This window comes from Brachyistius frenatus, unplaced genomic scaffold, assembly GCF_029030835.1.
Source record: "Brachyistius frenatus isolate BFR_SWC_R1_liver_20210118 unplaced genomic scaffold, ASM2903083v1 Contig_32, whole genome shotgun sequence".
Lineage (NCBI taxonomy): Eukaryota > Metazoa > Chordata > Actinopteri > Embiotocidae > Brachyistius > Brachyistius frenatus.
The window spans coordinates 793628-820000 of record NW_027210631.1 but is presented as its reverse complement, the minus strand read 5'-3'; the positions used below and the strand labels follow the sequence as shown (position 1 = coordinate 820000).

Here is a 26373-nt window from a genome sequence, read left to right as displayed (position 1 = left end):
CATATATAGAAACTGATCTATATTTTAGGGAAAAAAATACTGATCTGAAAAGTAACTGAAGCTGTCAGATAAATGTCAAATAAAAGTGGCATCAAATGGAAATACTGAAGTAAAGTTCAAGTGCCTCTAAATTGTACTTAAGTACAGTGCTTGACTAAAGTTAGTTACTTTCCACCACTGTCAGTTTGTTATCAGTCATTTCAGTTTCAAACAGGATTTCATTTCAAGATCTGAAATGAACTTCAATATGAACCCACCAATAACAGAGCAGCATGAATGGGACAGCAAGCAAACAACAAATGTATTCAGTCCACTTTCACAGAATTAAATTAAATCAAAGGCCAAAATTGAGTAAGAAGATCATTAATTTAACAAGAAGATAAAGCAGGAAAATAAATGTGTCGCCTTATAACGTGTTATCTTTAATCCTTATTCATTTCTTATGCTGTCACAAGGGGTGGGCTGTGTTCTCCATTTCTCCTATTATGTTTCTGAATACATACATATATACACACACACACACACACACACACACACACACACACACACACACACGGTCAGTCATCCGTGGTGGAGACACGGTCTCTGTGTCAGGCACAATAGGTTTAGCTCAGACAGGGTTAGGGGTTAGGAGCCGTGTGTGTGTGTGTGTGTGTGTGTGTGTGTGTGTGTGTGTGTGTGTGTGTGTGTGTGTGTGTGTGTGTGTGTGTGTGTGTGTGTGTGTGTGTGTGTGTGTGTGTGTGTGTGTGTGTGTGTTCATCAGGTCCAGTGTCACTGTGCCCAGCAGGCATGACCTACCAAATAGCTCAGTATGATACTGGACACACACATGCACAGTTTGATTTGGCAGCTAATAGTTTGCAATATAAAGTGTTTCTATAGCAGCAGTCATACAAAGAATGAGCCTCAAAGTAAAGGTCACGACTCCAAAACAACCAGATGTAGTCGTAAAATATCGAAAAAGATTTATTAGTACAGAATTTCTTTCTGGCTCGTAAAACGTCTTGAAATATAAGGATTTCCTCCTGTTAACATCATGATTTCAACTGAAACTGCACTAGCTCTTTTTCTGAAGTAACTTTTATTAAAAATGTGGAGAAAATATTTTTAAAAAAATTAAAAAAACAGAACCACAAACCCATAAAAAAAAAAAGAAGCTTTTCCTCTTCTACAAACTGTCATTGTCCCCTGTCCTCTGTGTCCATCTGAGCGGGTCACGGAGGTCGCAGCGCAGGATTGGAGGGTGCCGAGTGCTATGCCTGCTGGGTAGTCAAGCAGAGGAGGGGGGTTCAGGGGTTGGGAGGTGGGGGTCGGGGGTGCTGGTGAGGCAGGGGTTAACAGAGGTGAGAAGGTAATTGAGATCAGGCAGTGAGGGGAGCCCGAGTGATGGCTTTCATTTGTGTGAGGCTGAGTCAGGGAAATTAGGAATCAGAAGCAAGAATAGGATGTCCACACGCACAGAAAACATTAGATGCTGCTTAACTGAGCTGGTAAAGCTGCAGGGGGGAAGGGCTCCCCCTGAGGCTCACTCCTGCTATGACTATAAATATTGCATTTTCCGTTTTGTTAAAAATGCTTCATAATCGTTTTTAAGCAATTTTGAAACTCATTTTGCAAAGTAACAGTGAAAATGCTCGACGAAAGTTTGGCTAAGATCTCAAAAATACTATTTGGATCAGTGTTTCAAGCAGCAGGTCAGTTTTCTTAGTTATGTTGTTTTCACTGGAGACATTATAGCTCATATACTAAAGTAATAAAAGAGATTTATGTCTACATTCAGTTTTCAGAATGACTTGATAAAGAGCTATTTGGAGCTAAAAAATTTTTAAATACAGTATGATTTCCCTGGAAAGTTCTGAGCCACTGAAACCAATAATTAGTCAAGTAATACTTGTGTTAAAGAGCCTGTTCGCTATAGAAGACCTGTGTGGGAAAGTCCATCTGCAATAGAGCCTCATTTCCTCTGGTTAGCAGTCGCTCTTCTATTCTGAGTCAGATGTTTGTTTTACTTTGGTGGAGCTGTACTGACGGCAGCGTCAAAGAGCAGCACATGTGGAGCAAATCATCTTCTCTTTGTTTATTTTTTCTTACCTCTTTTGTATATTTATTTCATTGCACTTTATAACAGAAGCACACGACGGTGACAGAAAACGGGAGACAGATTTATTGCTGTAAAAAGCTCATTTGCAATGCTTCATTTACATGAAAAGCTGGCACATTTGGATTTATAGTCTTTTGTTTCCTTTGTCATTGAGTTCATTTAAATTTGTCAACAGTGACCTAAAAGAGCTGAATGTGTCAGTGTGAAATGACCCAAAGCTCCACAATGCATTTTGTATGTATATATTTATAGCTATATATACATCAAGTGTGAAAACATCTGACATGGATTTACCGTGATTTATCCAGGTCATCTCACTTCAAGTAGTTGATGGGGAAGGAGTAGTTACAAATGTTGACCACTAGGTGGTAGCAGTGTCGCAACAATAGAAATCTAGAGCAAGTTAAGGACTCCTGCTGGCCTGGAGGTGACATCCAGCCTGTGGGATTTTTTTTTCTATTATTATATATTCTAGACTAACTAATTGATTTTCAAGACAAGCTGCAAACAAAAAAAAAATCTACCATTTAGCAAGTTAATGCGAACACAAATGTCTCTGTCTAAACTTTAAGGTGAACAACTGACTATCTTTATTTGGAACTTCATGTGACTGCTTGATGCACTGTGGCGGTGCAGTCTCAAGCAGCATTACTAAATATGCAGAGCAGGTATGAGCGAGAAGAAAGACAAAGATAAGTTGTTTCGCCTTAAAGTTTGAATCTATTGCAGAAAACGTCCAGTGATGTTTTTTTTTTCCGTTGTTCCTGTATGGATCAAAACAAAATGAGTGAACACGTATATCTAATATCTCCGTGTCCTTCTCTCTCTCCGTCCGTCAGGCGGCCTATAACCTTGCGAACGTGGCCTGTAAGTGTCATGGAGTCTCGGGTTCCTGCAGTCTGAAGACCTGTTGGCTCCAGCTGGCCGACTTCAGGCGTGTCGGAGAGTCCCTGAAAGAGAAATACGACAGCGCGGCAGCCATGCGGATTGGACGCAAGGTACCGAGTTCACAGCTCGTGCATCTCCCCATCCTGCCTCCATGTTGAGCAGAAACAACCTGAAGAAGAATTTTAAATATGAATTGTCTCCTTCTCCCGCCAGGGAAAGCTGGAGCTTGTAGACAAGCGCTTCAACACCCCGACCCCGGAGGACATGGTCTACATTGACTCCAGCCCGGACTACTGCCTCCGCAACGAGACCACGGGCTCGCTGGGCACGCAGGGCCGCCTCTGCAACAAAACCTCGGAGGGCATGGACGGCTGCGAGCTGATGTGCTGCGGCCGAGGATACGACCAGTTCAAGACCTACAAGCACGAGCGCTGCCACTGCAAGTTCCACTGGTGCTGCTACGTGAAGTGCAAGCGCTGCACGTCGCTCGTGGACCAGTTTGTGTGCAAATAGCGCGTGCGTGGACGTTGGGCAGATGGAAGGGGATGAAAGCAACGGAGAGGGAGGAGGTGATGGTGATGATGGAGGGTGAAGGAGATGACAGGAAGGGGATGTTTCAGGGGTTTTGTTCAGACACACAAGTACTATTTCCTACCAATTTCCCTCGTCTCTTATTCATAAATCTTTTCACATCAAGACGACAAAACTACGTAGTACCTGTGTGGGCCGATTTATGAGTGTAAATAGCAGCTCAGTGGATGGATATATATTAGCTCTGATTTCTATTTCCCTATCCTCGATCATCACTTCCTACTTTTACGTTTAATATTCCGATCACAACCCCGAAGGAAGGAGCGACGGAAGAAAGACGCAGCAAACAAAACTGATGAACAAAGGATGAGCGGAGCTCGCAGGTGCAGGTGGAACAACTGGATCCTTAAAAGGGGGGGGACACACACGACTCGTGCGAGATGAAGAAATTCAATAAATATATAATTAAGTAAATAAATAAGCAAACAAACAAATCTGATTGTTATTTAAAGAGACTCGGAAGGAACCCGCGACGCAGTTCGGACTCATAAAGACTCTGTTCATGTGTTTGGGAATCCCAGAAATCTTGACGGTCTCTTGGAGATTGGCGCTGTTAGGTGTCACCGTGTTTTAAAGAACTGTTGAGCTTTTACTGGGCATACGCGAGTTGTGCTAAACATCGCCATGTGTACTCTCAATACAGCACGGGGAATGCAGAAAAGTAGGAAATAGAGGAGGAATCCGTTATTTGGAGATGTAAATCAGAAAAGGGGTAAAAAAAAAAAAAAAAAAAAATGCAACATTTATAGTAAAGATTTTATGTTTTTCTTGCAACAAACTTCAGGAAAAAGTTTCAGAAAGGTCCACAGCCTGGAAAAGCAAAGCACAGGAAAATCCAGCTGCCGATTTCGCTTAAAAAGAAAAATACAACAAAGTACAGGAAAACACGCAATATCCAAGTCCAAAGAAAAAGGATAGACGTCACTCTCCATTCATCTCTGTGTAACTACTACTTGTTTTACCAGAGAAGATCTCTCCTGCGCCTGTGACCTGACAAGTGTGCCTGCGCGGGTTAATGAGGCGCGCTTGGTTGCGGCCATCTTGACACCACTACTGTTTAAACAAGCAGCTCACACCGGCAGTCCGGCTCGGCGACCTTCATCTGACAGTGAAGCGAACGAAACCTCCATTAGTGAGATTAATGTGCTGTATCTGCCTTAATGAAGCCGCACTAAGAGACACGTTCGCTGTGAGCGGACCTCTTCATCCCGTCTTGTTATGTAACCGGTTAATTGAAACAAAAAGGGAAAAAAAAAAAAAAAAGCCCCATGTGTCCATTTGACAGTCTTGGCACCAGTTTAATATTTTGTAATACTGATTTTGGCTTGTTTGTGTTGGTTGTGATACAAGTGATAGATGCAGTTTATTGGAAACATGAAGAGGACAAAGTGAACAGAGGAGGACTGAATATGCTGTGGCAAAACAGAAAGGACTGCAATTTAATACTTTTAAATAATAGTAGATCTGAAAAGAAAGTATATTTTATTATTGTTTTTCATTTTGTTTTCTCTGTTTTATACGTGAGTATTATTGTGTATTCTTTTGATAAAGCTAATCTTGGAAAAATGAGGCTTTCTGCTATTTTGGTCTCTTTGACTTTTTGGGTCAACATTTTCACTCTCTTCCCCTCCGACGTGACGGCAACAGACGAGTCTTTGAAAATGTCGGGACGGGAAGGGAACGGGACACTAAACGGGGACGGGATGTAACGCAGTGCAAGAGACAGACCCACTACTGCCATTGATGAAACGGGGCCGAGTTTAGCGTATGAGAAGCAACTGAAATTCTTCTATAACTCTTCTGAATGTTTTATTAAGCATCTCTTATGTCAACCCAGAATCACAGCAAAGCATGAAATTGACATGCCGGTCCACTACAGCAAAACATGAGATAGCCACGTTTTGGGCTGTCCAGATGTGAAATTTACACGTACGGAAATGTCATGCGATGTGATTTACAAGGTCCCTCAACAGGTTGTGAGACCAGGTACAAAGGAACTTTTTTAGCCACATAAGTAGGAAGGAGGGGCGACTCGGTGGCATTACTCACAGGTTACCAAATCCAAGGAGGTGACAAAGTTTTTCTTATCTTGTTTTTTGTTTCCAAACCGCCACCATGTGCTTATATAGTAACTCCAACCACAAAATCGTTTTGCTGTAAATCACATGGCTGTAAATGCATTAGGTGTCATTTTCGTCCAATAAAGGAAAATGTGTTGACTTTCACGCCGAGACAGCACAAAGCGTGGCTATTTCACATTTTGCGTGTCTCGCAGTTTGTTGTGATACTGGGTTGCTTGTATATAAATGAAATTATGATAATTTTTTATAATTTTTTTTTTACAAATTTAAAATGGTCAGTTTCCCGTTTTTAGAAAGACAAATATGTGCACTTTCAGTTTTTTATTACAATTTTTCAGGTGCAGAATGTAAGATCTCAGCTGCAGTCGAAAAACACATTAAATCTGGAATTACACTTAAAAATTTATCGCTAATGACTCAAAAGAAACCGTCATGTATAACTCCATATTGATCATATCAGTATTACAGTAGCCTACAGACATGAACAGATAATCAGGATGTTTTCATGTCACAGTCGTTGTGTTTATATGAATGTATTGTTTTCTCACATAAGACAGTAAAATATTGTGTATGGTCATAAACTTGTGCGCCGTCTTCTTGGCCCGAAAGATGTCATTTTTCAGAGTTGATTTATCAGGATGGTACGCACTTATATTTCATGCTCATTCCTGCTTTTTCTCGGCATTCCCGCTCATTTCTTGCACCTTCTTCGACGCCATCAGACGGTCAAACAGCTTCACAGATTGCTGCTCTGCTTTTCAACCTCTGTCCATGTTTTTTTTGTCCATACATTCTCAAAGGCTGAATCCCCCTCAATGGCTGCTCCACGGTACCAGCAAGTTGACTTCCTGTGGTCTCTGAAACGCTATAAAATCCTCCGGCAGCTTTGCTTAACAGCCTCGCACAACTTTTAGCGCTGGATGGCGCACGCTGTCATGGCTAAGCAGGTCTGTACAGTGACCTTACCTAACAATCCCATTACTTTTAGCTGCTCACGAGTAATTGGATTAGACCATTGACTAGAGCGGCGTGACCGATTTGCAGTCCTGTCTCTGTAATCCTCCTCACCTGATAGAGGACTCCGTGTCTGAGTGTGTGTGTGTGTGTGTGTGTGTGTGTGTGTGTGTGTGTGTGTGTGTGTGTTCATGTTCCCTCTCATTGAACTGCTGTTGCCGATTATAGCCAGAAAGACGAGTATCAGTGTGCATTCATTTTGATGGTTTATCTCCAAATGTGTCACATCATGTGTGTATTTAATGCAGATTAGAGCGGTGAAAGTGAAACCTGATGGTGCGTCTAATCTTGTTTACCTGACAGCCATCTGCCGCTGTGATGCTGCTCGTTTCAAATATGTGAATCAGACAGGTGATGGTTATGAGGTCGTATTTGTTATTGTTTTAGTATCTTTTCAATAATAGTTTGTAAGTTGTTTTTTTTGAATTTTTAAGTCATGCAGAGGGAAGCGTATGAATGCATGAGGGTGTTTTGTTGACTTTTGCATCAGTCTCTGTTTTTGTGCTTCAAGTCAGGCTTTTACATTTTGCACTTTCTCTGGAACAAACAGTTCAAGCAGTTATGAGCTTAAACAGGTTTTTTTTTTTTTTGTCTTTCTGCTTTACTTAGAGTCCTAAATGGGACGCTTGGTAGGAATACGTATTCACCCTTAATTTCAGTCACCATTAACACCTCGGAGTTGGATGTCTGCCTCCAAATCAGGTCGAAAACATTTATCCGCTGGTCTCTTTAAAGGCCAAAAAGTGTCGTCCGCTCACAGGAACACCATCGCAGTGTTTCAGTGAGGCATTAATGAGCCCCAGTTCGTAGAGGACCTTTTAGTTTCTGACAGCCAGCTGGCTAATTATGTAGCCTAACCACTTTAGAGGGATCTCTTGCAGTTGGACAACATTACAGGAAGAGTGGCCCATCCCATTTATCTTCACATCTTCTCTAATTTTTGTCTCTTTTGTCTTCACCATTGTGACATTGAGCAATGAGATAATTTCGTCCGCAACCTGCTCTCTCCACATGTTGGCGCAGGAGAGGAGATGGGAACTCTGGTTTCTGCTCCGCCCGTGTCCAGCAGGGGGAAACTGTCATGCCTGGAAATAAGTATGGAGAACAATAACGTGAAAATAGGCAAGTATCTAGAAAATACAAAAAATGAAGCCTGGACCTTTTGCTATGCAAAACATTTTGTTGCCCATTTAGTGTGTAGAAATCCTGCACGTGATATTTGTAGATTAACCAAAAGCAGATGTCTTCACTACAAGACATCTGCAGGCAAACTCTCTGATCTGGATTATCTTAAATGAAGAAGGCACAACTTCATTTTCTCTCACACACAAAAATGCACAAACAAACATGCAGAGTCTGAGTCGCCTTGTCTCTTTCTGTCTTTTTCAGTTTTCCAACACACAGAGCTCAAAGGCCGAGTCAAATTCAAACACTCAGCCACTTATCCATAAACTCATTCATCCATATGCTTTCTACGAGCTTTGGTCGGAGCAGAATGGACCGCTGAGTCCGAGTAAATCAGAATATCTAAGCTCCTTGGGATGTGGTAAATGTTCTGTGAGCTGTGACTTCATTTCCCACATCAATGGTGTTTATTTCAGTCTAACTGCTGCCCTTTAAATCTGTTCTGTTTATTGACACCCCTACTCTTCACGTATAGATTTAAAAAGCTAAAAAAAAAAAAAAAAAAGGTCATTATTTATATGAATGTACTTTGTTGTGTTTATTGTAATTTATGTGCATCTCTGGCTCTCTGTTGCAGCTGGTGTAAACCAACCACACAAATGGGACTTTTGCCAGAGTAATTGACTCATTGTGGTGCTTAGATTGATTTTCAGTTTAAAAGCACTACAAAAAAAACAACAAGAAAACTGCAAAATGAACATATTCATTTATACCTGTAAATCAAGTATATTAATAAAATATGAAACCATGTTGAGAGCATTCAGGGAACGAACTGTCAGGTTTATCCAAATGAAACAGTGACACCAGACAGTAAACAACAAGTCAGTCCAGGCTTCATGAAAATATCTTCAGAACACAGCAGGTAAAGAAATCATGTGATTCAGACGCTACACAATCCCCATCCCCCCAAAAAAGATTCACTTTATTAGTCCAGGTCTTTTCAAGCAGTGTCATTGTGTATTCAATGTAAGTAGACTGCATTATTAACCAAACAGCTTACACTTGATTAAGAACACAATTAATAGTTTATAAATTGCTCTTCTCAGTGTGACAACTTTGCTCAACTAAAGGCAAAATGATCTGGTAACTAAAACTTCCTGTGGCGTTGTGAATGAGAGAATGAGATGTGATGGGTGTCAAACAGTGAACACCACGTGCTATTCTCTTCTATCACACCTTGCATGCACATGTGTGTAACTAGATAATGCTGTTAGTGGCCATATGTGAGATCATGTGTGCTACTCTACGGATTGTTTTGCCACAGAAGTTATTTGTAGTTTCCACACTGTTTACAGATGGTGTTCAGTGAAACTTGATAAAAAAAAAAAAAAAAAAAAAGGTCTTCAGCTTTATATCTTCATTTGTTATGTGAAGACATCATGATTCCTGGTCACGTTTACATTTTATTTTTATCTAGTCACACAATTGGCCGCACAGTGGTCAAATCAGATTTCAGGTGTGGTCCACCAGTTGTGACTTGCTGATGGTGCGTGGATGCCAGTATCCCAGCAACACACACACACAATCTCAGTAACACACCCCTTACTTTGCTGCTATGGAAAGTTACTTGAAATCTTAGGTAAATTAATGATGAGCAGAATTAGGTGGCTGGTAATCATATTTTTCATGACTAGTCAAATCATTTCAACGTTTTACTCAAATTAATCTGTCTTTTACAGGAAATATGAATTCTTTAAATTACCTTTAAAGACTTGCAAATGGGGAAGAAACTCTTTTTAATCACTCATATATTGTGTTGGTTTAGTTACTGATAACCAGGTGGTGAAAGACATTTAAAAGGCATTTAGTATCTTTATTTGCAGAGAAACTCACACACACAAATTGTATACACACACACACACACACACACACACACACACACACACACACACACACACACACACACACACACACACACACACACACACACACACACACACACAGATACTGAACACTTCTGATTGAACCTTTACCATTTTTGTATCTGAGTGCAGCTAAATTAAATAATCTGCATATCTTTTAAATCTACTCTGCATCTCCAGTTGGTACAGCAGTAACAGATTATTTTAAATGGCCACAAGGAGGGTCTTGGACACATACTCCCACATGCACATAGACACAGCAACAAAGAAACACTTAAAAGATGAATTAGCATTGTGGACATTATGCAATCAGAAATCAAGGTTATGCAAACAGACTGCAGGAGATTGTGCTATTACTGTGAGTTTACTGCATGTTCTGTGGAGACGAAGGTCTCCTTTTGTAACCAGTAATTCCCCATGTTGAGAAGTGTATTTGCTAAAGGAAATACACTTCTAAAACCTATATATCTAAAGTATAGGATGGAAAATACATTTTATAAATCACATCAGTGGATGATGCTGTTTGATGAGATATATTTCCTTCTCTATTATTAGTCATTTTTATATCATCTGTTATCTGTATTTAAAGGCCTGTTGTGTGCCTTCAGAGAAACATGATGTCGAGCTTCACTATCAGTACCAGACAAGATTACACCCAGTGCACATGGGTTCATGTGCACATGCACAGACCTCTGAAGACCCATCAGTCATGTTGTAAAAAAAAAAAAAAAAAAAAATCAATGAGGTTGGACTTTTGTCAGAAAGACGAGAGGGATGAACTCCATGTCAGCCACCCACTTCAACTATAGCTGAAACATGTATAGTTTGAGCAACAAAATCTAAGCCTGAAAAAAAAAAAAAAAACCTTTTAAGTCATGATAAGGTGAGATACAGTAAATCTCTTTGTTTTGCAAGTTCTCTATATCTGCACTTATATATATATATATATATATATATCATTATACTACATTGTACCTTTGTTTTTCCACGTACTATAGAGTACAGTTAAACTGATGCACTCTCCATTATTTCAAAGAAAATAAAACATCACTGGAGCACACATCAATAATCAGGTCAAAAGTCTGAGGTATTGTCACACACTCCTGAAACAACTACCTGCATCAGCACACCAGATTTCTAACATTTTTAAACCCTGACAGTATTTCTGAGGCCTTTTTTTTTTTTTCTTCTTGAAAACAAAAACAACTGGTGTCTGTTAAGAAAGTTGTTAAACGCGTTTCCTGGTGATACTGTGGACCTGATTAACCAGATCAATGAAACTCAGCTGGACTGTGTTGTGTTTAGCAACATACTCAGCTGCCTTCAATCACAATAAATCCATTTGCACAATAATGCAATCAGAGTCAACCATAATCGCATCAGGGCGTGTGTTTCAGTATGTGTGCGTCTGTGTGTTCTGGCATATGTGCATCTCAAACCGGGGGAGCAGGGAGGGCAGGCAGCACAGGTTGTGTAATTGACTAGATGAAGTCATTCTTATCGCAACATATACTCCCATTTCAAAAGTGGAGGTGGAGCCGCATTGTCACACCACCTGTAGGAACAGGACGTTTCAAGGATTTGTAACCTGCCTATAATAATTACTTTTGAGCACAGTATTGTTATTATGGTGACAGAATAGCATTTTTTTTTTCAAGAGCATTAGATATGGGCAAGCACTGTTTGTACAGTTTGTTTGAAATCAGTCAATTGACAGAAAGTCAGCCTGCAGTGAGCAATTTTGATAATCAATGAATAGTTTAAGTCATATCAAGCACAAAAAAAAATACAAAATACTTGCTAATTTCAGCATCTTAAATGTGAGGTTTTGCTTGAGATGTATGTTTTATATTGTATAAACTCAATATCATTTGGTTTAGGACTGTTGGACAAAACAAGTCGACTCACATTTGATAGATTAACCAATCCAGCAGTTTAGGTTCGGTTAGGTCGTTACTTTATTAATCCCTGAGGGGACATTTTTTTCACTACAGCAGCATACAGAAGCAATAAGATAATAATAGAAAAATATAAAAGCAATAAAATAGCAGTAAAAAAATATAAAATGCACAGTATATACTGTATATATCTATATATATTATATACAAACAACCAAGAAATCACAAAATAGTTCTATAGATTAATCTGTTATTAAAACATTTGTTTGTTGCAGACTGAATTCGTGGTTATTGTTTTGTATGTATGTTTATCGGCTGGTAGGTCCTGGCTGATCACGCTTTGTTGAAAGTTGCTCAATTTGCACGTGTCGACTCGTCAAACAAGTTTTCCAAACGAGAAAAACTGCCAACAACGCAGTTCAAACACAGACTAACGTAGCTGAGATTATTCGAAATTAATTACCACGTGAAACGAGTTAAACTCCAAACTACATCCTCGGGAATATTATTTTTTTTTTTTACATTTTGATTTAAAAACTACAAAAAAACACGATGGAATGTGTCTTTCTCTTCCCGGTAGTCAGTGATTGGTCGTTTTTTTGTTTTTTTTTTTTTTCTTCGTTGAGCGATTTGATTGGTCGTTTTTGTTTTTTTTTCTTCGTTGAGCGATCTGATTGGTCGTGTTTTTTTTTTCTTCGTTGAGCGATCTGATTGGTCGTCCGGCGCTCATGCGAGCGACGTCACAGTCTGACTCGCTACTCCCGACGTCGGTGAGTCCGCTCCGGTCAGTTATCGTTGGAGAGCAGCGAGGAGAGGAGCGGCGACCACGACCCTCTGTTTACACCGCGGCTTCACTCCTCGGACATCCCGGACCAGGTGAGTGACACAACTCGCATTTTGTCGCTGTTAGTTGTTGTTGTTGTTGTTGTTGTTGTTCCGTCTTGTTTACGTTTCCTAAACCTGCCAGCTAGCAGCTTTGCTATCCGGCTAATTCTGGCTGTCAAAAACAACCAGAGAAACGTAATCTGCTAGCCAGCGAGGGGGGGACACAAACAGCCTTTGTGAGTCACGTGAAGACGGTGTTTGGCGTGTTTAAAGGCGGATAGGTCGACGTGGGAAGCTGTCAAAATGAACCGAGGCGCTGTTACGGAGTTTTCTGGCTTCTTTCGGATGTGGCAGCGTTTGTTAGCGGACTAGCCGGCTTCGCTAGCTCGGTGTAAACAAACCCTCATCGCAGCCTGTCGACGGGCTGCAGGCTGCAGGCTGCTTCTTATCGTTCATCACAGCACTTGTTGTTGTTGTTGTTTTTTCTGCTGCATAATGTTGTACAAGTAAAAAAAAAAAAAGGGCTCGTTTGTGTGCGTGTTGTGTACAAAGTGCAAGAAGAAGAAGAAGAAGGTAGTCCGGCTCCAGTTTGTCTTTTCTTTGTCCTGCTCGGTGTGTTGAGTCCCGGGGACTCAGTCTGAGTTCAGACCGGTGGTTCGTGTGGGAGATCAATTTAATGCTATTTAATGCTATTTAATGCGCCCTTCAGTGTGTTTTTGTTTTTGGTGAAGAGAGCTTTATTATCTCACTAAAATAATAATAATAATAAGATGTGTTCTCACTTCACAGTCCAACAGCTTTGGTCGTCTTAAACACGTGTGTTGCTGTTTAGCTTGTTGCTTTTTTGTCTTTTTTTTATGGCATGTAAAACCAGAGAAAACTGACAGAGGTCCAGCAACATGCACCGTTTCTGTCGAAGTAGGTCGATTTCCTGTTGTTGAACCTCAAAATACTTAAATACTTATTTTTATACACTGATGTGAGAGAAAACTAGAATCAGTTTGTTTGTTTGTTTGTGTGTTGAACAGTTACTTTAACTCATGACTGCAAAATCACCATTTTGATGAATAATCGTGATGCTTACTGAAAACAATTGATACAATTGACAATTGATTGCCATCAATCTTCACCAGCAGTCAATACTGACAAGCAGCTGTGGTCATAATTTAGCAGCACTCGATTGGTCATCAATTAATATTCATTTCTACTACAGTAGGAAAGAATTGAATTCTCATTTCATCATTACTTTGTATTTTCTTTTAGCCGTATACTGTGTGTATGCCCATCTCATGTCTGTGCACTTCTGAGAGTTTGGTTTGGCACAAAGCATGAGGTCATGTCATGAATATTTTATGGCCCTATTAGCTGATAGCCTATTTGTCTTGAACCCAAACTTTACACATAAAAAAACACTCCCAGCGAACCCAGCCTCAAAATCAAGATTAGCGCATGGATATTTCATGGCGCATTATTGTAAGTTTTTTTTTTTTTTTTTTCATTTTTTTAAATTTTTAATCGCGGTCTTATTATGAGGCTTCATCCTTCGGGGCTTTGCAGTTTCGTTATTTCCAAATGCAAGATTTTTCTCCTCAACAGAGCCAGAAAGAAACGTAAGACTGTTGTCTGTGAACAGAATTACACGCACGCGCCTGCCGTCCTCCTCAAGTCCTGAACACCTGTGCATGTCAACGTGTCAAAACCCACATATGGATGCAAAGCAAATGCATGCAGCATTTTTAGATGTAGGCATCCATGTCCCACAGAGAAATCAAATTGTACCTGCAGTAAGGCCCCCGAGGTCTGCCACATTCATTTATCCGACATGCGTCTCGTACCTTTCAGATTCATCCAACTGGGATCTTTGCAGTAATTTCCTGTTGGAAGATATTGATTTGCAATTATACAAAGATCATCATTGCTCGAGTTGACGTGTGCACCAACTCTCACTCTGCTAGATGTGGCTACTGAGCAGTACGTCATATTTTTTATTTATTTATTTTTTACTGGAAGTACAACTCTCCGGGGAATTTAATGTATAATGAAGTCAGCTTTTGACAGTGTGCCAGGCAGGAGAGCAGCTAAACATAGCTTCTAAGAATAGTAGAGATCTGTCATTGCTAAGCTGATTGATCACGAGACAGAGTAGCTGCTCTCTCTCTTTTGTTATATTCTCGTACTTTTCTGTGCTTTTCTTCCTCTTTTCCTCACAGCTCTCAAAACAGGGTCTGTGTGTTATGTAAAAAAAAAAAAGAACAAAACACGCCCTTCTTTGTGTTATGTTTTAGCCTAAATACGCATGTACAACAACAGTTGCAGTACACCCCGCTGGATAAGCCCATCACGAGTCGATTACTTTGTCTAGAGGCACAATATCATTTTAAGCCCGAAACACTTTGGGGTGTTAAAACTATATGTTTTGGTCTGTATGTGTGATAAGCTACAACAACACTTGGGAAATGCTGAAGGCAGCTTGTGTCTTTTTGTGTATTTTCTTTAATATCTTTGGCAGTTGGAAAGCTAGTAAACCTAAACTAATTACAGTTGTCGAGTATAGCTGCAATGATTTATGAACCAGCGTCACATTAATTAACTATTTTGATCATTTAATGAATCATTTATGTACTTTTTCAAGCAAAGAAATTCAATAAATCCACTGGTTGCAGCTTCAAAAATGTAAATATCTGCTGCTTTCTTAAGTTCCAGAAATATGACACAGTCAGTGCTTTCCCAATTATTATATTAGATACACCTACACATATTTTTTTTTTTTACAGCACCTAAGCTGCTCTAGCTTCATTGTGAGCTTTGTTTTACCAATGTTCGGCAATTATTATTTTTGTGCATTTAAAAAAACATTAGCACTAAAACCTCCAGAAACCAGAGCAAAGCCATGTACAGTATGTTTGAGAAGTTGGACTTCTCTATGACTATTTATGCCATGTTATGAACCCAACAATCAATCAAATTAATTGAGAATATAATTGACAGATTAATGATGATGATAATGAGAGGCATCTTGTTGTATCTTCCCACGGATAGATTTAGTTGTATCTGTCTATTCCCTCAATAGCCTTGTATAAAAAAAAATATAGAGCCAAGAAGCTGCTTCATGTTTTAATAACCAGATATAACTTGAGCTAATCTATTTTTATTGAAGGCAACAGCTCTGTTTCTCTGGTAGGGAGCTGAGAAGAAAAAGACAGGTGTTTTATTCAGTCTGCTCCACATTACACAGACTAAAGAAAGTGCAAACGTAGTAGATTTTCCATTTTTGAGGACTATTTTTACCTTTTTTTTTTTGACCCAGATTTAGATAGTCATCTAGTGCTTGAAAACCATCTCGGTTTCAACTACCAGCAGCGCCTACAGCACACTGACCTTGTTGTGGTCTGCTCTGTGCTCAGAGGGTTGGTGGTGGTTTGGTACAATTCACAGACCCACTGAAGTGGCCTTCAATATCTTTGACGAGTAATTTGAACAGGATGTGGCCTCAGTGTTGTGCACTTAGAGCCTCACAACATTTATTAATTCTTCATCAACTATGTTATGTGATTTTTATTTTTATTTCTATTTTTTTTGTTTGTTTTTGTTGCTGTTCTGCATATTCAGATTTAGTTGTGTTCAGACTTGCTAGATCCCTGTCAGATCGATGCTTTAACATCAGTCTGCTGTGGAAAGCTTTGCAGGAGCCACGTAGCTGTAGATGGTACATGTGAATTAATCTCCACTCGGATCAATGGCAGTGGCTCCAAATCTTTTAGCCTCACATTACAAGTTGTTACCAATGTTGAGTGTTCAACCAAAGAAGAAAATCCGCTCTCAGGCTGCATATGAAGGCTATTTAGATGCCTGAACAGATAAAACTGTCCAAAGATTTCTCAAGAAAAAAATACAAGAATTTAAAACTTGTCAGTGATGTACACTTCGTATTTTTCTTTAACATTTATTTAATCATCTTGTGACCGTTCAAATAGATCTGAGGACTCGGGTGAGGTCCTAAACCCCAGTTATTTACCACCAGTTTATCATGCAGTGTCTCTCTTTTTATAATCGGGTCATTTCATTGTTTGTTGGTGGTTAAGTTTTGCCTCCTGCTATCCTCATTGAGTGTTTTCATTTCCAATTCAAATAGTATCTGCTGTTTTTGGGAAAGTCGCCGTTCACAAGTAAATTGTAAAGCTTCAGAAACTATTTGTATGGTATTGTTTAATCAGAATGTGTGTGAAAGGTTGTTTGTTTACATCAAACCAAACAGTTGACTTTGACAAACTGGCCCGTCTCCAGGATGTCTTCCTGTCACCGAACATACGACCCATTCTTGTGAATATTGTAGATTTCCACCTCCCACCATGCGATCTATCAAGCGTGTGTGTGTGTGTGTGTGTGTGTGTGTGTGTGTGTGTGTGTGTGTGTGTGTGTGTGTGTGTGTGTGTGTGTGTGTGTGTGTCTACTGTGCAGTATGTGTGCGGTGAAGCAGAGAACAAGAGTGTGTATGTGTGTGTTGGGGGTCACATCACACTGGTTGTCTTTGTTTGGCTCTCCATCATAAGACTGCTGGCAGCCCCATCAGAAACTCACTGTTGTATCAGGACTTAATGGTCACCGGGGGACCCGCACTTTACTCAGCCGTTCTTTGGAAAAACAGACGACCTCTTAGGGTTGGGTTTTGAAGGCAGAAAAACAGGCCAGAGTGGCTGACAAGTGGTCTGAAACGGCTACTGTTAATTTGGCCCAGCAGCCGACCCCACCCTTGTGAAACTGCAAGTAGGTTAAAGCAAACACTTGCAATTATTTGCACTAAGTCGCCCTCGACCGTAGCGGTGTGGAGGCAGAGGATCAGAGGTGGGTTTTTTTTTCCCAGTAATATCATAGTAAGTGTTGGTTTTATCTCGTTGCAACCACACCGTCCCAGTGAACAGTAAAAGAAGGCACGTGGTCTCCGACGCCAGGTTTAAATCAATGTTGCAAGATAAAGTAGGTTTGACGTTATGTCATCGCAGAGGCTGGCGACTGTACCGGATGAAGCCAATGGGAGACAAAAAGCAAAAAAAAAATAGAAGTTAAACGTCAATACTACATTATATCTGAGTAAGCAAAGTCAGCAGCTTAAGATGGCAACAGTTTAATAAAACGACTACCAACTCACTTCTCAAGGAATTTAGAAAGGTCTTTATTTTTGACCAGTACTGAGGTGTTGGCAGTAGACCCACAAAACAGGCCAGTGTGTGGCCGCCGTGTCGTTCAAAGGGCGCTGTGTAAAATGTGTTGCACAGGGACTTCTTTTTATTCATCTTATGCAACGAGTTTGTGGCTTTTGGACCGATGTTAACAGCAAAGGATCTTTTATTCGCTGCCAAAGGTCAACGCGTTGAAAGAACATGTGTGTGTATTTATAAATACACAGGATTAGAAGTGCAGAACTGTGACAGTAAAAGACAAATGTAATACATGACACACTTTAGTTGCACCGTCATTTAAATTTTCACTGTTAACTGTATTTAAGATCTACATGACATTCAGGAAGTCAGTTTATCCGCTTGAATGCAGTAATTTACATTTTTACCTGAAGATATCAAAAGTTTGGTTAAAAAAAAGTAAATAGGTATGTCAGATGCTCAGTTATGTTGTTTAAAATTGCTTTTACACTGTGGAAAAACTTGTGAGCAAAAGAAAAAAACTTACGATAAGAGACCAGATCAAGACCAGCGTCAACTTGTTTTCACTGAATTTAAAGAGACAGACCTGTTTCACTGGTTTTTACGTACGTCTGTGTCTAACTCAGGAAAAAAACAGAGTGGGAGTTCATGGAAAAGCTGAACGTCACATCACGTCACCACATGACGGCCACCAACGTTCACAACTGAAGCACGAGAAGCTAAAACTGGATGGAGCAGAGATGCTCCAACATGTGCAGCTTGGATAACCTCCCTACCTGCGGCAAGACCTCTCCTTAAAATCCTGGTGGTCGTTGGTAAATAAATGTGTACTGAATGGGCCAAGAACAGGAACGAAGTAAAAAGGGACTCGTGTTGGTAAATGGATTTAATGAGGTTGGTGTTGCATGTTTGACTTCAAATAGAGCTCGTGAGCTCGCGGCTGCAACACGGGAAGTCGTGTGCGCGGTATTCTTGGCGTTCGCGCGGTCAAGTCCTGAGAAACGCCGCCGCTCGTCAGCGACGGCACGGACGCCAAAACACTCCCCGGCTGTGCCCTCGGGTCCCGTACTGGCGTACCCGACCTCGCTATTTTGGGCGCACAAGTGCGGCGTTCGCAAGTACGCAGAACGGGAGGAACCGCCGACCGATTTTTCAAACCGCGCCGGCCTGCGACGCTCCCTCGCTCTTCACGTTTCCCTCCGTAGTGAGACTTTAAAACGGTTTCCAGTCTGTCTGCATGTGAGCAGCTGCGCCGTCTACCGTTTGACCTTTTGGGCTACATCTGCTTTCTGCTCAATGAAAGTAAAGACTGCTTGCCTTTTTTTTTTAAATAGTCTACGACCTACAACTTAATGTGTCATCACTCTCTCTCTCTCACACGCACACCCGTGCAGTCCTCAGGCAATGTTGTACGCCCGACAACCAGACGAGGCTGCAAAGCAGGTTCAGTGAGTCACATTTCATGCCCTTCCTTAACATCTATTTTCTTTTTCTTTTTCTCCCACCTCTCCTTCTCTCTTTCTGCTTTATTTTGCAGAAGTGATGCTTTCACTCACTTCTGTCCGCCGCCTTCATCAGCGGTGAACTTCCTCGTTTTCTCTCGCTTCGGCTCGCCGGACCAGACACCTCGCGCTCATGGAAAAATGCAACATTTTCCACAAAATTCACCATCATTTAGGTCATTTGCCGAAGCCCCGTCCTCTATCCCACGTAATCCCAACACAACATGATGGCGGGTGCCGGCGGCCTGTAGTGCTCGCGGTCAGAGCTGCCACCAGTGACGGGCGCTGCGACCTAAAATGAGCATTTTAAGAACCAGAAAGGTGCACTTCTGCTTCTTTTTCAAATGCCACCTGTTCACCACTCGTTCTTTTGCTCGAGGACAAAAAGAATTCGGGAAGAAATCGATTCCCATCGACGTCTCTCCTCCGTTTTCTTTCAATTGCTTTGTTGTTTTTTTTCTCTCCTTTCCTTCTGACTTCTTGTTGGGTTTGTCTGTCAGTTTCTAGGATGGACTCGTTTTCTACAACAACAACCGACTCCAGTGCTTTAGGGTGAGGTCAGCGGTCTTCCTGCTTTTGCGCGTGCGCGTGTGTGTGTGTGTGTGTGTGTGTGTGTGTGTGTGTGTGTGTGTGTGTGTGTGTGTGTGTGTGTGTGTGTGAGAGACACAGAGACAAACAGAGAGATGGTTATAGTCGGTATGAGGTAATGCTCATCATCACATGCCTGCGTGGACAGTGCACATAACAAAACTGCTGGCAAGCTCGCGTTCGCACGTTGACCTGTACTTACCTCTTCGTTTGAAAGCACAGTTATGTCCCGACGGGAATCTTATTAAGATTTTCTTTGTGAACTGATCGGTTGAGCCAGGTTTTGTCCAAATGTTGACCAAAATCCACTTACCGGGTCTCTCTTAAATAGTGCTAATTAACAAGTTCTAGCTCATTTGTTTAATCCATGCAAAAAGCCAAAGGGTTCAAATGCCTGTTACCCCGTTGTTATGCAAAGTTAAGCGAACTGACTGCAGGCTGTATTCTCGTATCCCATGAACACGCGTAGGGCTGGGTGCTGAACTTTGAGAGTTATATGGCACCGGTTAGGTAGTATCAAGTATAAAAAAAAAAAAAGTCTTGTAATTCAAAACCAAATTCGGCTATCTACGTTACATCCACATTTTCCTTTGAACACGCGTATGTTTTAAATCTCATTGATGTCAGTGAGCCACATAATTCACCCCATGTAGCCCCTATGGATAAAAATCACTCGGTTTAAACTCTTGCGGCTTAAATCTTTCATTAGAACGTCTTATTTCGTTCTTTTCAAACCCATTTCTGGCCAAACATCCGTGTGATTTGCGTGTGCTGCAGTGACGGGAGTCTTCTCTTTATTCCACCGTTTACAGGGACATCAGTAATTTGTAGTGTCAATTTTTGCTTCCATTTTGAGGTGTTTAGGGAACATTGGAAAAATTGGTTCTCCAGAAAACCAGGTTCCGCTCGCCCCCTGTAAAATGCGTGAAAACTGCAGATTTGTGCCATAATATGTGATATAGCTTACTTTTGTAAAATGGATTTTATAAGAGTAATATCGTTTGGGAAGCGGTATTAAAGTCACGGTATCGGTACCGATGTGAGTGTTAGATGTTTTTAACGAATTCCAACTCTTCCTGTCCCAAGTGTTTTATTTGGAAGACTTAGATTAACAATATGTTTGTCCTTTAGGCGTCTTTGCGTTTCAGTTTAGTGCGAAATGAACCGACACGCACAAGTGCACAATGTAAAAAAAACAGCAGTGACTCGGAGGGCAGAGTGATCTAGTGGTGAAAGAGATTGCTTTTGCGGTAGAGTGGTACCGGTTTGATCCTCTCAAAAAAAAACAATCAATGGTCTGTAAACTCCAGCTGTAGTGTCCTTGCAAGAGGCTGAACTGCTGCCTCTTCATTTAATAATAAATAATTCTACATAAGAGCAGCCGCAACACGCAAGGAACCTACAAGTGCCGTAAGAAAGCCTGTTGGGTAAAAAGTACGGTGTCGTAAAATATGCTGCTGTAGTGAAAAAATGTCCCCTCGGGGATTAATAAAGTAACTACCTAACCTAACCTTACCTAACCTGAACCCAGCAACCTTCCAGCTACTGGTGTGTGAAGCTAGTTAACCCTCCTGTTGTCCTCGGGTCAAAATGACCCGCAGCTGTGTTCAACCAAGTTCTTGTTTTATTTTCATATTTTTTGGGGATCATTGGTGACAAAGAGGCTGTGAGGGTTTCTTTTAAAGAATGATCACCAATGATCCCAAAAAATATAAAAACATAGAAATAAAATAGAACTTGGTTGAACACAGCTGCGGGTCATTTTGACCCGAGGACAACACGAGGGTTAAGATGTCTTTAGCTTCTGATTGAGACAGAACACGCAGATAAGATATTACACTAAAAAGATACGCGCTGTTATGCACAAAGTCGGGGCTGAGGAATTTTCCCGTGTTTGCCGGTATTAACACCAACACAAATACGCCTCGGTCAATTCACGTTTTCTTTATTCGCACTCTTACAAACCTACCTATTAATAATAATTAATTATTAATATTAATTGTTATATTATCACTTCAAAAATCAGTAATGTGCAGTTTGAAAATTGCCTTTTCACATTATGCAAATGCAGCCTACAAGACACACTGTATTGTCAGCTGTAGTGGATTCAAAGCACTCGCAGTATTGTCGGTATTGACCTCCGGGATCAGATCAATAGCGTCAATATTAAAAGCTCCACAGCATCCATGCCTAAAGGAAAATAATGTGTATTAATGGGCACAGCTGCAGGGCTCTCGGGGCCGGTTGATAATGCCAAGAGAATAGAATATATAATCGTTCGATTGAGGGAGAGCGCTGAAAAGATTATTGCTTTTGTAGCGGTTAATACATCATTTGAAATAATACGGTTGAAAAGCACCCAAAGGGAAGTGTTGCTTAAGGGCACGCCGGCAGAGGTTCGGACTGAGAGTACGACCCGTGTTCACCGAGCCGGTCGTCGGCCCGCTCCTCTGCTCCCCCCCGTGTCTCTGGGGGGGGGGGGGCTATTTCCTGAGCTGCTATAATTTGCAGAAAATCCCAGCAGATGATAAAACTGCTCTGTGTGACTGGTTGGCTTCATGGAGGTGGGTGCGTGGGGGGAAATAATTGAACCTCACACTGGGCCTGTAATAGAAGAAAAAATAAATAAATAAAGAGTGTGAATGACATGCATGAGGTGTTTCTTTTGTGCCAAGAAAACCGCGATCATAGATCTGCCCTGCACGAAACGCCTCGTTGAGTCACCTGCCATCCTGTTGCCGACAGACGTCGTGCGTCAGCTCTCGGAACTGAAAAGTGCTTTGGCGTTTACTCGGACCCGGGGAAGCCCCGTTCGGGTTTTGGGTGTGTACGAACAATCTTCTTCTTCTTCTTCTTCTTTTTTTTCTCTCTCTTCTCTCCGTATCTAATCTTCCTTCATAGAGAGTCTTTTCATCTCGATATGGGGTCAGTCCAGTCTGTTCCAGTTGTTCCATATAAGTAGTACCAGTGTGTGTGTGTGTTCTTTGTTTTTGGCTCTCCAGTCAGCTCGACACAGAAAAATGAAACTACTTCCCCGGTACGCCGAACTTTATTAGCAGATGTTTTCGGGTATCTTCCAGCCATTGTTGGCGATTTTATTTCTCTCGTAAATTTCATTACCCGCAGGTTGTAAATGTGCTAATTAAATAAGTAGGTGATTATCATGGTGTTTTGTATACTTGTCTTTTATTGTGGCTGATCAATAGGCTGCAATAAAAGCCCCTGTAATGTATTTTATTTATTGTAACACAAGACGATATGAAAGTTGTAGGTTGTAGCTACGATCCCGCTGAGAATCATCACCTTCATCTGCAGCTGTCCAAACTTTACCGAGCTCTGCGGTGAGTTTCTGCACTCAGGCCGGCAAATTTTCTGTCTCATGCCGTGGCTTTGGGCAGAACCACTCAGTACGAAACCCTCCAGCTTTCTGGATTGCCAGGAGAGCTGTTTTGTTGTCGATGAGGCTGCAAAGACTATTATCCTGGGAACTCACTACAGCTGCAAAAATACCCATTAGAAGCACTTTAGTCTTCTTATTCTCTGTCTAATAAGGAGCCCGAGTGAAATCGTAACTTTTCATTATGACAGAAAATGAGGGTGCGGCTAACCAAGAAAGGCGCCGGTGTCATTTTCGCAAATAGTCGATTGGGGAGAGAAGGGAAGGGAAAAGTGGAGAGATTGATTGGACAATCTCTGAGTGTAGAAGTGTTTGATTTTGATTCGGAAACTTGCCCACAGGCCAGTCATCTCAGTTCAGCTCAAATAGTCTTTTTCATCAGCTTCTCGGTACAGAATAATGTCACTGTCTGCTGGTCGATGTCATGGGTTGTGAAAATCTGTATTTTTCCTTATGGCCCGAATGATTGTTTTCTCCGTCCTGTTGTCTTTGTGTATTTTTTTTTTGCTTTCTTGTGTTTGGTCTCTCAACCCTTCTCTTTTTTTTGTAGTATGAGCATGTTTACCTTTTCCATAGGCGTGTGTGTGTGTGTGTGTGTGTACACACATGTTTGTGTTTCTTTTTTCCCCTTGGCTGTATAATCCCCTAATGTATATGAGCTAGCACAGGTAGATGGTTTAAATGAAGTGCTTGGGGACACGTTCACATTGGCTTGGGCCCCTCTGGAGGCGTGTGTGTGTGTGTGTGTGTGTGTGTGTGTGTGTGTGTGTGTGTGTGTGTGTGTGTGTGTGTGTGTGTGTGTGTGTGTGTGTGTGTGTGTGTTAGAGAGAGTGCAGGGGGAGAGGGTGACACGTGGAGAGAAAACAGTGAAGCAGTATGAATGTTCAGCTGCATTTATCATCATTTATAGGACATTAAAGCTTCCGTGATTGTTTGGAGAACACGCTGCTGTGAAAATGTGCACGTTCAAGTACACTGATCTCTATGAAGGCTAAAAGTCCTCACAAGGATATCAAATAAATCCTCCAAACAAAGCAGGGACTTTGGTGTGCACCTCTTTCGGTTAAAAAGAGTTGCACAGCTTTACCATCATGACCCGTTCTTCTAGATTTTAAAAAAAGTTGTCCCAATAAGTGTGTCGCTGTGTAGTAGTGTCATATGTCACGTAACAATTGCTGGATTAGATTTTTTTTACTTTAGTTTTACAGGAATTTATGGGACACAGTGGTATCACAATTAACGATGCCCTCTGAATTCTGCTTCTGTCCACAAGTGGCTTTGACTTGCGTCGCAGCGCATGATTTGGTTGGAAATGTCCCACCTTGCGGCTGACGCCCGGTTTTCTCCCCGAACTTCAAATGAAGTGAATATCACTTCTCTTCTGCTTTACAGGGGTGAATATCACTTCGCTATTCTGAAAATATACATGAAATATTATTTACATTTCTTGTAAATATCACCCCTTGTGAATATCACCCCTGTAAAGCAGAAGAGTAACTGTGGTGAGAGAAAGATGGATTATACATTCTCAACGGGGAGCAACATCTACTTCCTGTGTGTGAATCTCCCGTTCCTGTACTCGACACCTCTCGTCGCTAAGCAGCTCACCATGACAGCAAGTTGGCAGCTCCTAATTGTCTGCGAGTGTTAGTCGATGCAGTATTTTAAGGCCTTGATACGACGGGTAACTTTTTGAAGGGACGGAGACAAAGCAGGAACCAACGGTATCTTTAACTCGGAGAAACGTCTGTGACATTTCTGCAGAACATTTTGTGTCTTGGAGGACTGAAGCTTGTGACCTTTTTAAATTCAAGGCTGTGCCTCCATTCATTATATTTTCAGTCTGGGCAGCTCTGCCACAATACAGAGGAGGAAGCACTCTTAATGAATTGGCAGGGATTTATATGCATAGCCACAATTTTATTATATTTGATTTATTACGTAACATAACATTTATCATATAACATTTATTCTGTACGTTATTGGCATCTATGTTTTTATTGATCGGGAAACTGCTGTTGAGTATCACTTCAGTGTGGTAAAAATATGATGTTGTAACGGTTGTTATGTCTGGATTCTTTGTTTTGTTTTAACCAGATATTATTACTGTAATTTCTTTCTTTTCTTTCTCCTAATATCTGCTTCTCTGTCTCCCTTTAGAATCGCAGTCTCTTTCCGGCCCATAGAGGCCCGAGTCAACGTGTCCGGTCCAAAGTCCTCCTGAGTGGAGTCCAGGTGGGTCACCTGTTGAACATTTTCACCTCCTTCAGTTCACATGCGCTCCGGTTTTATGTGCGTTAACTTCCACTCACGTTAGTTTTGTCCGATCAGGTTTGGTCACTTCCAGATCTCGTCTACATCCAACGAGTCGCCTGTCCGGCCTCGGCTGCGCTTCATTTCACTTTCCGGTGGAGGCCTGTCCAGCGCTTCAACCTGGACGGAGGGGAGACGAGTGGGGCCGAGGGCCCGTCCTTCGTGCTGCGACACAGAACTTCAAATCTCGTAGAACAGGCCACAGAGCACTCGCCTACAGATCCCACGAGTCTGCAGCAGAAAGGAGACACGCCCACCTCAGGTCCTTCAGCCAGTCACCCCCGCACCGCAGAGTGCCCCTCACACCATGGGGTGAGTGTCTGACACACACACACACGCGTACACGCTGTCGTCTGGTTGGTTCACAGCCATGTGGCGCGCTACGGGTCGACTGTTCACAGTAAAACTATCCCATCAAAACACACACCCTCACATTAATGATTTAAAAGGTGTCGTTACCGGCGCAGTAAAAGATTCTGCAACTGATGCCGACCAGCCGGGCGGTTTACGGTCAGTTCAAATCTGAATCGACACATTTCTTTAACTGTGAAAGACGCTAAAGGGAATTGGTGCCGCGGTTACCTTTTCAGATCAGTGTATCGGCAGAGCAGCCTGTGATACTCGCATACGCACACCGGGCCTCTCGTGTCGATAAGTAGAAAGTAGATGCGAGTCATGCACGTGACCACGTTCATTAAAAGCAGCCGTAACTGACTGAGGGTTAAACACTTGACCGCCTTCGGTTGCTTTGGTTTGTGCATCTTATCCTTTGAAGAGCTTTTATGTTTACACAGATCAAAAGTACATTGAACACTAATTAAACATGAAAAGATCACTTTTGAAAAGAGCAGATTTTGACTCAAAAGTTTGTTTAGGAAAGTTTTAGGCCTTTAGAAATATTAAAGGATTATCCTTTAAACGTTTAACATAAAAACATACAGCACATAAACCAGATTGCAAGAATCAAGGTAA

General features: G+C 41.4%; 2 protein-coding genes across 3 annotated transcripts in view; both read left to right on the top strand.

The window, feature by feature from the left end:
* Positions 1-6227, top strand: part of wnt5b (wingless-type MMTV integration site family, member 5b) — an 89062-nt gene extending 82835 nt beyond the window's left edge. For both annotated transcript variants that reach the window (XM_069700013.1, XM_069700012.1), the window contains 2 exons: positions 2941-3099; positions 3203-6227. In XM_069700013.1, the coding sequence (XP_069556114.1) occupies positions 2941-3099; positions 3203-3502 (459 nt within the window). In that variant the 3' untranslated portion in view covers positions 3503-6227. The remainder of the gene's footprint in view (positions 1-2940; positions 3100-3202) is intronic.
* Positions 6228-12172: 5945 nt separating this feature from the next.
* LOC138621697 (adiponectin receptor protein 2-like) overlaps positions 12173-26373 on the top strand; it is a 29620-nt gene continuing 15419 nt past the window's right edge. The window contains exons 1-4 of the mRNA XM_069699931.1: positions 12173-12196; positions 12410-12496; positions 25249-25323; positions 25420-25713. Coding sequence (XP_069556032.1) covers positions 12173-12196; positions 12410-12496; positions 25249-25323; positions 25420-25713 — 480 coding nt within the window. The remainder of the gene's footprint in view (positions 12197-12409; positions 12497-25248; positions 25324-25419; positions 25714-26373) is intronic.